This window comes from Aplidium turbinatum, chromosome 5 (assembly GCF_918807975.1).
Source record: "Aplidium turbinatum chromosome 5, kaAplTurb1.1, whole genome shotgun sequence".
Classification (NCBI taxonomy): domain Eukaryota; kingdom Metazoa; phylum Chordata; class Ascidiacea; order Aplousobranchia; family Polyclinidae; genus Aplidium; species Aplidium turbinatum.
Window position 1 is genome coordinate 35,314,527 of NC_137476.1, and position 17,853 is coordinate 35,332,379.

General features: G+C 35.6%; 1 protein-coding gene across 1 annotated transcript; it reads right to left on the bottom strand.

The window, feature by feature from the left end:
* Positions 1 to 89: 89 nt before the first annotated feature.
* On the bottom strand, positions 90 to 16,734 carry LOC145771218 (uncharacterized). Its single transcript, XM_082582952.1, has 7 exons — positions 16,611 to 16,734; positions 11,798 to 11,921; positions 7,364 to 7,497; positions 6,394 to 6,858; positions 5,774 to 5,911; positions 4,813 to 4,967; positions 90 to 2,944 (listed from the first exon to the last, which is right to left on the bottom strand). Exons 1-7 carry the CDS (start codon positions 16,732 to 16,734, stop codon positions 2,828 to 2,830), a joined length of 1,257 nt encoding a protein of 418 aa, XP_082439078.1. The 3' UTR covers positions 90 to 2,827.
* Between the last annotated feature and the right edge of the window lie 1,119 nt (positions 16,735 to 17,853).

Genomic DNA, 17,853 nt, shown 5'->3' on the forward strand with positions numbered 1-17,853 from the left:
AAAGCTGATCTCTTTGTTATTTCAGTAATTCATTCCAAGTTTTCGATTACTTTCTAAAACTATTTTAAATATTATACCATGTTTAGAAAAGTCTTATTCAAAATTCTGTAAAAGCGACCCATACTTAAAAATATCAAAAATGCGTAACTTCTTTCAACTGCAATCGTATGTACCTTCGTGAAAGAATTACTTCAAAATCTATATTGTTATTGCTAATGGATGATTATTTGCGCAACTAGATTGCGATAACCATAGAACTTCTGATAACGAAATCTGAATAAGACCTTTTCTAAATTAGGGTAAGTTGCATTTTCCGCCAAATATTGCTAGAATGTTTTCATCAAAAATTCAAATGGTGTTGAAAAATTGTCTGGTCAAAAAATGAAGCTACACAATCCAGCAAAAACAATCACAAAAATGTTTAGTTTAGTAGCAAGTGTCAAGTTTTTTGATGGTTAATTCTTTATTGAAATTTACATAGCAATAATGTCCAATGACAACGTAATATTACAATGAAGGCACATCAGCTACAATATAATTCTAAGTAATGATAGAAATTAAAAAACAACGGATTTATGAGTGAAAAATAAATTCAACCAAGTTAATGATGAATTCAATCGTCATCATCATCATCATCATCACCAATCATTGAGTTTAATGAATTGATGCAGTTTATAATACCAGAAGATACAACACTTGGTTACGGAAATTTTTAGGGAGTTAGTAAGTACTGTAGTTTACTTTTTTTTTAAAACGTTAAACCAGAAAAAAAACAAGACAAACATTAAATTAAAGCATATTTTGACGTTATAATATTCTTTAAACGAAAATTGATAATTTGGTTCGTTGCAAAATTCAACAAAAATTTGTTTAAATTTTATAACTCTATTTTTAAGTTGGAAACCCTGGCACTTTAACTTAACATATTTCTCAAGAAAAGACGCCGAGCTTTGTTATCTGTTGTAGTTTTAACATAAAAATCATACACACATTATTAATACCGTTGTGAAAGTCTTAACGCTCAATATACATTTAGTGACCATAACAATGCATTGTGGCTTTACACCAGGGGTCGGCAACCTACGGCCCGCGGGCCGGATCCGGCCCGCCAAGCAAAATTATCCGGCCCGCAGCATTTTTGCAAATTGTAGTTGGCGGGCCAAAACGAACATCCCATTATTTTATGCTGCCATTTGGTTTTACATAACAGAATTAAGATTACTAAATGTTATGTAAAACTTTCGCAATTTTTACTTTTCCATATTTATCCGTAACGCTCACTTGTAATCACGTAGCCTGTGTACTTATGCCGCAACAATGCTTAGTTAGGGCATTGTCGCCATTTTGAATTTCCTTGATATTCTTTCTCTGCGAACTGCATTTTAGAGAGAGCGACGTTGCAGGCCTGACAGATAGTTTGATAGATTTGAAGTTTTAAGAATTAGTTTGTTTGAAGGTTGATAATTTAGAAATATGTGTAGCTTAGGAAGCAGGAATTGGCCTTTTTAGTGACAGCCGGTCCAGACTTTTAAATTACTTTATTTTTTAGAGTTATAATTTACTCCCAGTTCCATTTTTCCGTTTTTTTTAACAAGTGATTCTTGTCTTTGAAGAATTTGCTACTTGTTAGAATCCACCAAGCATAGGAAATTATCACAAAGCGCCTTTGTACCCGCGACCTATCGATCACGGGTCGCTTTGTTATAGTAAACTAGGTTTGGGGCAAAATTTAGCTTAAGCTTGCAGAAGGTAGCATCAAGGTACTTGGCAGTTTCACCTTGAAGTCCGGTTATATTAGCCTATTTACTGCATGCTAGTTGCAGGCTACATGAGTTGCGTTAGTAATAGTCAATTAACCGTATATTTAACGGCAAGTTGAGAACACAACTTACTGATGACCACTTGCAAGATGTTATGATTCTTGCCTCATCCAACCTATCACCTGACCTTCAGAAACTTTCTAGCAGGAAACAACATCAAATATCACATTAATGTTGTGCTGTCAATAAATAAAGTACTTGGTGTTTTTCGTTACCAATTGTTACTATTTTTCTTTATATTAATCTATATAAGCCTATAGTAGCTAAATATGGAGATACTCTGATAAGAACGCCAATTTTAACAATATTATGAAAAGTAAAGAAAACAGAAGTGCAAATGGAAAACTTGTACGGCCCGTTGACATCTGCGCAGTTTTGTTTTGGCCCGCGACTGAAGAAAGGTTGCCGACCCCTGCTTTACACTATGTGCTTGAGAATATGCCAATCAAGCTGTGCGGCGTTGTGTTATGAGTCAGTCTTTTTTAGTCATAAAAAAACATAAAAAATATTTTATGACTTAATAAACATTTGAACAATGCTATACAGTACGTCATAATAGACACAACGTCATGTGATACACTTAATCAAGTAAAGTCGATGTCACCACTCACAGTGTAACAGTTTGAATGGAACGAGATGAAAGGAAAATATGTTGCAAACAGGGAAAATTAAATATTAAATATGTTTGTCAATCATGCAGCTTATTATCCATTGCAGACTAAACTGAAAGATCGAAATCCTTTTTTATTGCTAACACTCAACAACCTTTCTCATTAACTAGATACGAATCAATTTCAGAAAGTCATGAGAAGTTTCGTCAAATATGGTTCATCGGAACGTAATTTGTTAACGCTGGGTTATCTAACAAACGTTGCAGTGACGTAATAAACAAGGGAAGGCGGTCAACGCTTTATAATACTAATCAATGTTTCCACGCAATGTTCCTCCATGAAACGGGAAAATATACAATCTGCAATCAACGTCACTTTGTTTCGTCACGTCTGACGTCACACTGACGTCATGGTGGAATGAGTCCCGGAAGAGTTGAGGGAACCTGGAACGCTGAGTTCGCTTCCAATTGGAGACCTTGGAGCGCTCGAGAGGAAGTTTTTGGAACGCCGAGCCTCCGCCTGAATGGCAGATCAAACAAAATATGAAGCAAGTAAAGTTGAAGGAAGTAGGCTATCAATCCGACAGATGCTTAGAGCCAGAGGGATAATAATCAGTGCTGACACGTCATGCCACAGTACGTCACGACAGTAACACGTCACAAACATGACATCAAACTTACGTAATATCTTGACAAGCACGCTAATAACACTTTGCCCGGTGCTGGCCCGCATATTCAAACTATAAAAAGTGGAAAAAGTAATTTTTACGTGTTTAAAATGAGCCACCTGACTAAAAACGGAATTTTAAGAAAAATTGTGAAAATTTAACAAATTGATTTTATCAAGTGTTAATTTCTTTAGCCAAATTTATTCTTTGACAAATCATGACGAAAAAAGAAACAAAAATTCTCCATTTTATGTTGAAGCCAACACCTCATTTCAAATACCCATTAAGCAACACAACAATTATTGAGCCGTTACTTTGGCTACTTCAGGCCACCGACCCATTGGGCAATAAGTAATCAAATGAGAGGTTCCGGAAACAGCAGTTGTAATGGCGGGTTTAGGATGATGGACTAAGCTGAACTTTATTCAAACAAGGTCTAATTATATTTACACAAGCTTAATTGTTCAACTACAATGACCGTTTATGTCTCAAATGACAACAAAGGCCTTATTTAGAACTTTGTTTATGTGACGTTGTTGTTTACAGCGTGGGTCTAATATAAAGCAATTCCATTTACTGGGTTATCTCAAGCGAACACTGCCTTTTAAGATGATCGATGCTGTGAAATTGCTCAAACTGATAAAATAAAATGTCTTAACCCGCAAAGAAAATTACCTTGAGTTATCTGTTTCAGCGATCGAGGCTTTTTTACGCGAATTCAATATTTTATAAGGTTGAATAGATGAACGGTGGTAGTCAATATCAAATCGTTGAGAATAATAATTTGAATGAAATGAAGGTTTCAGCCAAAAGAAAGAAACCTTTCAACTGATTGATGCTACCCAAGCATGAAGTAAACATACAATCTACGAAGATTGACTTTCTCATTTGTCGCTCATATTCAATATTTGCTCAACTCATTAGCTTTTGGATAGTAAAAAGGTCTTGGTCAAATTAATAAAGTTTATAATTTGTCAAGTAGACTAGTAAAAAGATTTTGAAAAATTTCTTGATGCTTACAGTCAGTTAGCTAGTTAGGCTACCTTCAAGAAGTTGAAATTTATTGCATTTTTATAACTATTTTCAGATTCCTGAAGCCAAAAACGTTCGACTGTTAAAACCATTTTTAAATATGTAAAATATATTGTTATAATCAGTGGCGTAGCCAAGGGTGGGGGATTGGGGGTTACGCTGGGTCGTCAAACCTCCCCTTTCAAAATTCCTGGCTAAGCTACTGGTTATAATGCTCAACCCTGTTGTATTGTTGTGTCTTGCCTGTCTCTGGTACTAGAAAAAACGTTTTCAATTTTTTGATTATGGCCTTGCGCCCTACATATAACTGTCGTTTTAATGGAACTTGTCAATATTAAAATATGACGAGATGATGGCTGAGGCTCTTGGAACATTTGGAAAGGTTTGATTTAAAATTCTGCGCATTCGTTTTCAGTCTTGAGCACTCAATCTCAATCAATAAACGTATGGACCGCTTACTTCAAGCTCTGTAGTTTTGACATTTAACATTCATCTGCTATATGGAAAAATGTTATTTTTGTTTCTCTGAATATACAGTATATCATCAGCCACAAAGAAAATTTTAAAGTGTTCAACAAAGTATGTTACATCTGCAAGCGATAAGGGTCGTGGGGTCTTTGTGACGTTGTTTGTTGGTTTTGACGTTGTTTGAGATAACTTTTTCATAAGCAACCACACAAACCTTTCTGGTCCTTTTGTTCCATCTTTCACGCTGCTCTTTTACTCTATATTTTCCTGTTTTCTTCCTGTAGATGATGTAGAGGACTAGAAGAGTGACAAAGAGACACAAGAGAATGAATCCAAAGACTGCCACTATGATCACATACACCGGTACTCCTGTGAACGATAGCGTGTATTAATGATAGGGTGAGAAATATCAGACTAAACAAGCTGTTTCGACGGAGAAAGGAAAACACAAGAAACTGTTCAAAACTTGATTCGTTCTTTTTGTTTTGTCAGTAAATTGTTCGAGATAAAAATGAAACTATAAGCTACAATCAACGGGCATAGGTGGCATCAGATTTGAAAAGTGGAAAATGTATATCTGCCGCTGGCTGACCGACCGTAAAGCCATGTTCTTCATCACCAACTTTCTTCTATTTTTTCCTGCAAACGATTGTGAGTTTACCACCAATTGAAAATATGTCACATCTTTCGGAAAATGCGATTACCGCTTGAATAAAAATTTCGTTTTGCCTTTCTAATGACCAACAAGGTTAAACTAAAAATTATGTTTTTCAAATTTCTGGAAACGTTTTGTATGTTAGAGGAATACAAAGCTTTTTACTTAAATACCCCTAATCCTTTTAAATAATGAAACATATACCGACAACTTCAGCAACTGATCTTGTTTCAACATTGTCTATCAATATCAAGAACACAGAGTTTTTGTGCCATGCATCATAAAAGTCAAGAAGCAAAAACTACAGATCAAAGTGGGCTAATGGAGCTCGGATAGAATTTTAAAACCTGTTGTTAAAGTTTGCTGTGCAAATTTGATCATGGTAGTTCAAAGACTAAGAATTTAACGAAGATATTTTGAGGAGTTTATTCAAACAACGTTACAACAGAAATGAAATATAAAGAGAAACACAAACCTAAATCCGACGGCATCTCATTGTTCCCATTATCTCCCTTCTGACTTTGTGTGGATGTTTGTTTTTCACAGTAATTTCCATAGTAACCTGGCGAACAGACACATTCGAACTCCTCTTCATCATCATCTTGTTTGCTCTTCGGTAAACATGTCCCTCCATTTTGACATATCGGGAAACACGATGCTGGATAACAATTAGATATTTAGTCAGTTTGATGCTGATTGTGATTGTCAGTTGTGATTGTCAATGAATGATTGTTAATTGTGATTGCGAATTGAGAAGTGCTAATTGAAAAACTGCTTCTACTCCAAAACCTGATTGCTTCCTGAGCGCTGTTTCAAGACACTGCAGCAATATGCTATAAAGTTTTCATTTCAAGATCTTTATTATTTGTATACTGGCCAAGACTAAAATCGAATGTAGTAGGCTACAGACAGGTGATAAAGAAAACACAGAAATATTTCTTCCCTTGCAAACTATTGGGTTGAATGAAAACTGAAATCCTGAAATGAAGCCTTGAATCGAAATTTGGCAACTATAATTAAGAAATTAACATTTGTTCGGAAATAAAGGAACTTCTTTTCGAAGTAGGTTACCTTTCACGCTTTACGTAAACCATTAACAATAACATTACACTTTACTCTTCACTTTGTAACAGCCCACACCTTCTGACGAAGAACGCTCAGAAATCAAAGGTGTCGCCTGGTCAGTGCTTTTTGATGTCTGGTCCTCATTGAAGACAATGACAGGGTTTCGGAATGGCACATCAGTCGTTGCTTCTGCTGTTGTTTCAGGGATATCTATTAAGATTTGTTTAGTTTGAAAAGACCCGGATGTGTCGGGGCTCATAGACGTTTTCTCGTTACCTTTGGCAAGACCTGGTGTTGTGACGTCATTTGAAGATGACGTAAACCCATTTTCTGTGGCTGCTGAGATTTTATTTGAAGCAGATGTCGGCGCTTCTGTTTTGACGGCATTGTTTGTGCTGCTCTCTAAGATCGGTGCTGTGTTCGCCAATTGACGGGAGTTGGAGGCCGTTATCCTCGCTTTTTCTTCAGTTGGAGTCGATGGAGTGACAGAAGTGGCAGTATCACTGGGCGGTGTGGTATCGATAAGCGTTGGCGTGCTATCTGTTGTCACAATAATTTGCATTTTTGGAGTTGGTTTCTATCGAAAGCTTTTTGAGTGTGAGGCACTTTTTTGAATGACGTCACCACAGTCCAGTCTTTCCAAACTCGTTAACATTTGAAAGAGGATAATAGTGATAATGACTACACCGATAATAGTGATGAACATGACCGTTGCTGTGCTGTATAATACAGTAATGCATCCAAAAATGTTGACAACTCCTGATGTCGTTGAGAGTAAGTATAAATATTTATATGCAGAAAATATAGCTAACTACAAATGCAGGAAATTCTTGAAAAGATTTTTAAATCCAAGTTTTGATTCAGCCACATTTTTATTATGACTGGAGAAAGACTCAAAGACATTTAACAGAAATCAGATTTATATATGCAAAGCAATTTAGTTTTTGATAAGATTCTTTTTTATCCCATTCATATTATACTGATAGTATCCTTATTCAGCAATGTTTATCTCATCATGTGTACGTCATAACTGAAGTCATAATACCTGTCGGAGCGGGAATGTCGTAATGAATTATTCCATTAAAAGGCGTCAGTTGCGTGACGTCATCGTGCTTGGTCAGATTCATGACGTAACACAGCTTCAAAGCTGAGTAGTAGCTAAATGAGTGGCATTCAAAGCTGAAATCGACAAATAAAATTTTTTTAAATTGAAATAATAATATTAGATGTAACAGAACCCGACAAAAATCACTTTATTGCGCATCGTAATGACATATGTATAATATGCTGTAGCCTACATTGCGTATATATTCTAGTGTACGTTCACTACACCGAGGAGCCTTCAAGGTTTAAAAAAATGACGTCTGTCTGCAGTTACATTCTGTTTATACATGCTTTTTTTCTATTTAAATAAGTTCATACTGGCGATCGTTCTGCAGTACATGAATCCTTAGGCAGCGCAGAACTTCTTCTCGTCGGTTATTGCTGTTAATACATTTTCTTTGTAGGCTATAAAGCTTTCGTACGCAATTAACAAATACTTTTAGATAGACAAAACTATTTCTTTTACTTAATTAAAAATTGAAAAATATAAATGTACTGTAAATCATAATCAGTGTTTGTTGAAAAGGCTTTTATCCTTTACAAACAAACAAAACACATAAATAAAATTAAACAGCCTTAGCATCGCTTAAATCAAGCACTGAATGTTTGCCGATTAAAGCCTTGTTGCAATAAAACCTTCAAAATTTTATTGGTAATATTATCATACATTATGAACATTACAATGGAATCTACCGACCATGCAGCACGCCAGCGTAATGGAGGCGATGGCGCACCATTTCAGGTGCTGTTTTAAAACAGAAGATTTTAAATCATTCTTTGAAATCAGAGCCACATCTTTCAGTGGATTTGATATTCATACAAACCATCAACACCTTTTACAAATCAAAGACACTATATACAATTGTGCATATCGGCACACATACACAATTGTTTATACACACACACATACACACTCATTCATTGGTTAATCTACAATCAATGTATGAGTTGATTGATTTATATCTCAATAAATCAATTTATTTTTGTCCTTATTTTAAGGCATTATTGTCAACAATACAAAACAACTTTCACTCGTGTTGTCGCATTAAATACCAGGACAGACCATCTCAACCGGAAGGCAGCAGTCTTTTTTACATTGGTTTAATGTCTGGCTCAGGTGATGATTTAAACGACGTTTGCGCTACTTAAACGCTCATTAGTGCCCTCTAGCGTAGGATTTCCATCGAACAAACCAAATTAATATAGTAAGCATTGATAGCGTAAAGCTGATAAATTCTTGTTTTTCTCTTTGTTTATTTTGCCAGAAATTAATCTATGTTTGTCGAATCTGCGTTTAATTAATCCTACAGTATGTAGACTTAATTATTAAAAAAAAATTCTCCGTAAATCAACTGTAAATTTAAAGCAAATAACTTCTGTTCACTGTCTGTACCAAACAAAAATCAGAACGAAAATCAAGCATTAAGTTTAAAGCCAACTTGTTTTTCAAGCATTAAGCTCTTTTAATACATATATAATTGAACCATAATCATACGAAGCCGAGCAACGTGATCAAGTTTAACATCTTCAAGTTTATTACATCTACATAAACATAAAACTACGCAACAAATTGAGTATCGAACATTTTCGACATCACAAGATGTCCTCTTCAGGAATAATATACATACAACTTAACTACATCTGAAAAAAATACAATGGTTAACTAAATTTATAAACAGAAAAAGACAAAAACTGCACAGTACTTCTGACTAGCTCAAACTCAACGGTAGGCTCCACGAGAATCAAAGGTAACTGCATCAAAAGGTGTTAAACAGATCACATGATATGGTAGAAAGGCAAGGTGCGAAAAAACTAATTTTAAAATACAGAGAGCAAGAAAGACGAGCCGCAAGCATACAATTGTCTGTTCAAAAGTGGATTGTGACGTTTTATGTACAGGGCTTCCAAGATCTTAGTTTGATACTCAGACCTGCCTCTGGACATGTTCTCAAATTGCTTGATAGAAACGTTATTTTGGCATTCTGTACATTTACCCTGTATATAGAACGTTCAAAGTAGGCAGATATTTTCAGCTGAAGTCGCCTACGCCCTTTGCTCTATGTTCTAATGTCGTTTATAAATTCAGTTGTTTGCGTGATGCATGGCCACCTAAAGATACGCCTGATTTGTCACGTTTTGCAGAAATTTCCAGGTTTTTCTAACTTTGGGCAAATGTTTAAATAAATTTTTCTAAAAATTATATTTTTACACTTTCTTTATTCTTTTCCCCAGATCACACAATCGGTTTTAACATCCTCACATGTTGAAAAACAAAGAAAATTTGAGTTCGACGATTTTAGTCAGACTGTTAATTTTTCAATAACAGTCTGATTCAACGTTTTTCAACTTACTTTTTCTCATTTGCTATTGCTTCCCCAAGGCAACAAAAAACTTTTATATCATTAGGAGACAGCAAAAAGTAAAAAAATCTCAGAAAATGTCAGTCAAACGCTAGCAGTAGCTGTAATCAAAATCTGCAAAATGTGACAAATCAGGCCGCATCTTCAGGTGGCCATGAGTGATGCAAGCCTGACATACATCGGTATGTCAACAAGACATTTATCGACTAGAGCTGGGGAACACCTGAATTTGAATTCTATACAGAAAAGCGCAATTAAAGATCACATTTTTTCATGTACAGAATGCCAAAATAGTGTTTCTATCAAGCAGTTTGAGATCATGTCTAGAGGCAGGTCTGAGTATCAAACTAAGATCTTGGAAGCCCTGTACATAAAACGTCACAATCCACTTTTGAACAGACAATTGTATGCTTGAGGCTCGTCTTTCTTGCTCTCTGTATTTTAAAATTAGTTTTTTCGCACCTTGCCTTTCTACCATATCATGTGATCTGTTGAACACCTTTTGATGCAGTTACCTTTGATTCTCGTGGAGCCTATATTGTTGAGTTTGAGCTAGTCAGAAGTACTGTGCAGTTTTTGTCTTTTTCTGTTTATAGATTTAGTTAACCATTGTATTTTTTTCAGATGTAGTTAATTTGTATGTATATTATTCCTGAAGAGGACATCTTGTGATGTCGAAAACGTTCGATACTTAATTTGTTGCGTAGTTTTATGTTTATGTGAATGTGATAAACTTGAAGATGTTAAACTTGATCACGTTGCTCGGCTTCGTATGCCTATGGTTCAACAAGACAAACTCTCTACCGAAGCTCTAACATATATAATGGTTTTTCTTCAATATGGGAAATTAAAATAAGATAAATTTCCTTTAACTAGTTCTACAGCAATAATGACCGAACATAGTTTAAGATGAGAAGTGTTGGAGCGGTCGATTTCATGTGAGACCTTCAAACATTGTTTTTTTTGTTGTTGATAACTTTATAGCGACAGTTGTAGCAAGTTTAGCTTCTCAGAGTCGGTACTTGCGGTAACGACCACGTGGAGGTACTTGCTTTCGTCATAAAAAACTTTTCGTTTTTGATGACGACACCAGGCAGTGGCTAACCAACGGATGCCCTGACATATAGCGACAACACGAGAGAAGAAGAAACATTGTTTACAAATTTTCACAAGACAAATTAATCTGTAGCTTATTGTTTACATCAAGTGATAACCGACATCCCCAAAAATACAAGTAAAAAAAGCATGCACAACATGCGTGGACTGACGACGTGCAGATTGCAGAACTAATCTACGTCCACACGCTTACAACAGACCCAACAATTGTTTTCATAACAAGTTGATCTCACCTTTTCCTAAAAGTGGGAAGAGAGCGATTGTTGTAAAACAATAAATCGCGCGATTACACACAATCAACACAATACTATGTTCAACAGTGTTTGCCGTAAAAATCAAGCCTAATGTAAACAGTAGCCTACCAATGCATTAACTAAGTTAAAGGTTATGGTAAAGTATAATTACTTTCTAACTGGACAAGTAAAATATATTAATGTGCACTATACGCCTTGATAAATTAAAAGCTTGAATAACGAAGAGAAAAATATTTAGATATCGGTATTTCTTTAGATAAAAAGAGGGAAGTTTATTCACAGTCAAGATCACATTGAGAATAATGTTTCTTTCAATTTAATTAAAATGCTATCATAGCAGGGTAATGTAAAAATCATTGTATGTCAAGTCGCCCTTCCTACTACGTAACAGATTACTTTCTAGTGATACACAGAATTGCTACTTACTCGGCTGCGTGGCCGAGTGGTGAGAGTTCTGAAACGGTTCTCGAAAGGCTGCTGGTTCGACACCGCCCGTGAGCGAGTGGCAGTGTCTTTTGCAAGACACTTAAAGGCATGCCTGAAGGTGGATACGAAGATTGGCTTCCTTGTCTTTCTGTCTACTTGATCTAAATCTTCAACTACCGGGCGTAACCTGGATAGAACAAAAAAAAAATAAAAACTCACTGCTTTTCCAAGCAACATAACTGCAAGCATTCATCCTCGGTAGTCTTGTTGTAAGTGACAAAGAAATCATCTTTTACTCCCTTTAAAAAATAATTCTCGTAAGCGACGAAACTTTCTTTGCATTCTGAAAAGAATAAAAGGGAAACACCGTAAGAACAAAAAGCAACCCGTTGATTTTTAAGCAGTTGTATTATTTACCTTTTTGATAAAGATAGCCTACAGACACAGACAGCCACTTCATCTGGCCCAGATCTGGTAAACATCTGATCAGATCCGTACCCGATCTGGTAAAGATCTGGACCAGATGAAGTGGTTGTCTACAGAAGAATGAATACATCTTGTAGTGCGCAACTATTTAAACAAACCTCATTTCTGTTTCATGGTAATAGATCCTACAGTCTGTCAAAAAATAATGGTGTAAAAAGTTTCCTTACTCTTATAAAACTTTGCTACCAACGATTACACCAGACACTGGCAGTTCTCATAATTTGGTAAATAACGTATCTACAACTTGGCAGAAATTCAAACAGATAATGTGTATGGGTTTGTACATCAGTGAAGTACTTTAAGTTTACGTATGCCGTAGATCTTTATTCAAGATACTATTAAACAAACAGAAAAAATAAGTTTGATTTATCTCAAAGGTAATCAGTGTTTGATACTAAAACATGAAAATGCAATTTGATACTTCAAGATCATTTAGTTGCTTTCTGGTCTTGGGTGGCCGGGGGTTAACTACGTTCAGAATACCTACTGTAAATTATGAATAAATTGATAGGAAAATGGATCTTCAAATTAGAGATTAGTTTTTGTTCATTTCACGTCTCGATCAATACTAATCTTATGCGTGGTCTTTGAAGACTGTGTTGTGAGTAAAATCCAACAAATTATCTTAATATTTTTAAATCGTCCTAAAACTTCAACAAGTTACAAGCAAATTTTCATTAATTCGATTCCAAACGGGACAAGATCTTTAGAAGGTCAGCTGAAGTTGGAATGACGTGTTTTTCAAACTTCGATGCCGTTTTCAAATTAATTTTGTTTCGCAGGTGACCAATCATATGCTGATAATCAATTGGTCGTTGTCTGATATGAGCATCAGCATCATCATCATCATAATAATCACATGTAGATGTAGGTAACCATAGATGTTGTAGTATCATCAACCAATTGCTTTCAAGTTGTCAGATTTTCAGCGAAGACTGTTGCGTCAGCTAAAGTGAACGTTTAGCCTTGTGTTGAATAAGGCAAATAAAGGTCCCGTACGCAATTACTGAGCTGATACATCCCGTGTTTAATTAGTGGGCTTCGGAGAATAAGAAGATAAGGTTCTCAATATATAGTATGAAGCTTTCGGTACTAATGAAAGTTGTGTGGCCAGTTCCTTTCTCGGCCACCTTTCTCTTAGCAACTATGCCCACCCAACTTATTACACCCTAAAATGATCCATGTTTTTAACAACCAGCTTGAGGCAGAGTCGAACCAGGTTCGCAATAATGGAAAGCCAATGCTTTATCCTCTGCGCCATCCCACCGCTGAGCACTGCTGAGTAACATAACGTAAAGGTTGTAACAACAAAAACGGTAGGTCAAACCATGGTCAAACTAGTAACGACTAGTCTACAACCTGACACACAACCGAACCACCCAGACAGCACGATGCCATTTTTACATCATTTCAAATAATTTAGAAATGAACAGCTCTCGTATTCGCGACAAGCTTTACGTGAAGTTTTGAAATCAAGTTTTTTTGAAATTTAAGCCCTAAGTTTATAAAATAAGTGTTTTTTAACAAAAAAAGCAAAATGATTCAGCAAAATGCTAAGTTGATCTACTACTAAAAAGAAAAAGAAAAGAATCACTGCTACAAAAACTGCAAAACAGTGCAGTTTAGTGTTATTCAAAGTTTAAACTGCATGCTATCTCCATTTAATCAATTCACCAGAATGGTTAAATAAGACAGTGTTGTTCAAATTACAGTTCAAGATTTACAACATCTGCTGATGAATCGAGTAGTTTGCTTACAATGGAAACAGCGGGTTGGTGATAGTAATCAATGTGTTTCCCCTTATATTGGACCTTGTCAAACTGCTTTTTAAAATAAGCTTCTATGCATGAAGTTCAAGCTTATTTTCAAAGACACGTTTCACATTTTCAAAACAAGTTGTAAAGCTGTAAGTAATATTTGCAAACTGGAAATGAGGTAATACTATATCACAAATTTAAAAACAATCTGTGAACTATTTGGTCAAATGAGATTCATCAGCTAGATAAAAAAACAAAAATTACGGTATCTTAATAAGAGTGGCCCAAAAGCAATAAACAAAATTGATATAGACTTTAAAGCGAGATGATAGGATTTCCTATCGTCTCATCATCAACAAAATATATGCTTTGATTTTTTCCTGATGAAAGACGCAGCATTCCACCCAACAATTTAAACGACATGAATATGATAAATGAAAACTGCAAAGAAAGGTGACATTTGAGGTAGTTTTACAAATATCTTGCCAGCAAATCTTTACTCAAGGTAAAGTTGATATGCACATACTTTGACATAGCGCTCCGCATTCGGTGTGCCCTGGCACTTCGGCACAGTCATGTGTCGCTAGACAATTCTTGGTGTGTCATAACGATTCTACACTACTGCATAAACAACTTTCTACCAGTTTGGTCTCGTCATAATAGTGACGCGATATTGTTTTTGGTCGTTGTTTTATTTTACCGTTTCAAAGTTGACCGCATGAAACCGTTGGTGCATGAAGAGAATCAAAACACTAACAACATCTAACCAGTGATAGCCCAAAATTATAATGCCAACACTACAAAAATATAATGTTCTTGAGAAAATGTAACTGCTAATTTAATTCGAATTCCTATTTAAGGGACTAATTGCACTAATTAGAATATTGGCAAGTAGCATTTTTTTAAGAGATGCATTGTGACATCATCAATAAATAAATCAGCATCTTTTGTAGATCAAGAATTATTTCTGAAAATTATTCACGGGATCGTGCACTTGATAGACTTTTTGAAGAAATGCAAGAATTGGTTTTGCAACAGTGATGAGAAGGTAGCCTACACTAAACAGACCTATGAAAGTATCCACACCATGTATACGAGTGATGTGAAATTGCGCAAATCAGTTGGTTCTTAGGTAGTTTGAAGGTTTGTAATAAAACAACCTTCGAAAAATGACTACACTAAAAAAATTAAGAAGAATTATGACAAAGTCATAAAACCAGCTATCTTTGGTAATGCAGGTACCTTACAAAGTTCATTTAAATACATGTTAGACCTTATACATGCTGCTGGTAAGAGATGATTAGCCCACTGGAAATTTGGAAACTTTTCCAGTTGGCATCTTGACTGTTAGTCGGTGAGGCGATTTCTGTTCTGTATCAGATGGAGAGGCGTTTTGTGAATACACCCGTTGCTCAAACAAATGGTACGTAATTTTGCCCTTAAAAGAAGTGAAGAACTTTGTTTTCGTTAAAGAAGTTTAGTTAGTTTGTTTATCTTTATCCTGCATTGCGGGAAAGCGGACTTGAGCGCTATGCATCGGTGTACGCCTTCCGACGTACACCTGACCCACGCTGCAGCCGACGGTAATGTCTGTTTCCGGTTGTCTACTCTACTTATGACTTAAATTTGGTACTACCCATTACTCGAAATCGATCACTGGGTAGAGGTAATTATCGTAAAGTTTCTTGCCCAGAGAAATAACAGCAAGTGAGGGTGGCTGGAGTCGAACATGCAGGCTCTCGACTGCGAGCCCAACGCGCTAACCACTCAGCCACTGCTGCCGAAATGTGATTTAATAAAATTGAGGCCATTTTGATTTCTAAAATCCCGAACTGATGCACTTTGTTAGTCCGCTCTTGACCGTGAAAATTAAATCTTTGTTAACTTCGCCATTGCACTGTAGTTGACAGTTACCTTGATCGCCTTACACACAAGAAATGAGACAATCATCTCTTGTTAACAGCGTGTACCCGCTAGTAAGATCTATCTTTTAGCAATTGTTATACAAAGCCGGTCGAGGTCATGTAAATAATGCATAAGCTTCCAGGCTGTGTGAAGTTTTAATGGCAAGCACATAAATTGAAACCATAATAGTAAAGGAACTGTCAATTCAATACTTTGATGATGCTTCACTGGAAATCAAACGGATTAGAGGCTCATTTCGGAGTTAGACAGTAGCCTCATTGGTTCCATAAACTGAAGGTGAACCACACAGAAAAAACTTGAAATTACTTCAAAATTTCATCGCAGGTCTAGTCAACTTTTACCAAAACCAGACAGTGTTTAACATTTGAAAAGAGATGAAAAAGATCAAAACAGCATACCAAACAGCAATTTAAAGTTGTAATTTGACTCTATAATCTTTGTTTTATTGCCTATCCGGTTTAGAGCAATTATAAATCACTTTTTCCTATCGGACGTATATCGATCTTAAAATGTCTAAAAAAGGGTTTTCGTTGCCTTCAAAAGAAAAGATTTTTATGCGAAAGATTTTTCAAAATGTAAAATATACTGTAAACTATTTTCAAAAAGAATTTAAACACATCTGATGTTCAACAAATGTTAAACGTATCCACTTCTACCGCCATGGCATTATGTTGTCATACTCGGCTTTACGCAACAAGTGTTTATAGCAATAGGAAAAGAAATTTTAAACCAAGAACAAGCAGATCGCATAGAAATAACATGCTATAAATTGAAGGATTTCCAATGATTGAAATTTTAGCAACTAATCACAGAATCTGCAGTGAAAAAACAGTCCATGACAAATATATTCAAAAATGTTTTACCTTTCAACTGTTTTAGTTCGTCTTCACTCTTTTCTACTATAAGTGAATCTTGGTGAGTGTTCTTCGCCGCGGCAACAAACACATGAACCACAAAAAATGATAACATCCATTTGAAAACTATCATCATCACGAGTATTATTACAGAACTATTGATTACAAACTTTTACACTGATCTGCAAATAAAATTTACGTCATAGGCTGTGTTTCAGTTAGCAAAACAACGTTGACAAGACGTAACTACTGCAGAATATTGATTGATCGAATGTTTCTTATTAGACTAAGAAAGCTTTTGCGGAAGTTCATTTCTGTCAGTTTCGCATACTTGTAGATGCAGGTCCGGTCACCGAGTGGGACAGGAGTGAAGTTTTCGAGATTGTTGTTGTCTGTAAATTATCCCATCTATACTAATAGCCGCTGAAGTTGCGTTGCTCAAGCGCACACCCTGAGAGTTGAACCAGCGCCGCTTGATCTTGAAGCTTCTTCGTTCACAAAGTCAAGCGCTAACCAACTGAGTTATTGGGATGGAATATGGAATGAAAGCAAGACCTAAATTGTTTTAGACAAGTCTAAAACTATATGGTCAAACATGGCTACCTAAATTTACGGCCTGATTTGTCACATTTTGCAGAAATTTCCATAATTTGCTAACTTTGGGCAAATGTTTAAATAAATTTTTCTAAAAATTACACTTTTTACGCTTTCTTTACTCTTTTTCCCAGATGACACAATAGGTTTTAACATCCTCAGATGTTGAAAAACAAAGAAATTTGATTTCAAAGATTTTAGTCAGACTGTTAATTTTTCAATAACAGTCTGATTTTGCGTTTTTCAACTTTCCTTTTTTCTCATTTTCTATTGCTTCCCCAAGGCAACAAAAAGCTTTTATATCATTAAGAGACAGCAAAAAGTAAAAAAAATCTCAGAAAATGTCAGTCAAACACTAGCAGTAGCTGTAGTCAAAATCTGCAAAATGTGACAAAACAGGCCGCATCTCCAGGTGGCCATGGGTCAAATGAAGTTTCAATATTATTCTCGTTCGTTTTAATGTAAATCTACATTTGCAAAGTGCAATAACAGTAAACACCGTATTTCAACCACTGAATTCTTTACCAAATTTTGAGGTTGATTACAATAACAAGAACCTGATAACAATTGCTACTAACCGTCATGGCTTTTATGATTATGCACAAAACAGAGAAGCCAATTACTCTCAACTTACGCTGCAAACAGTTCATCAAGCACA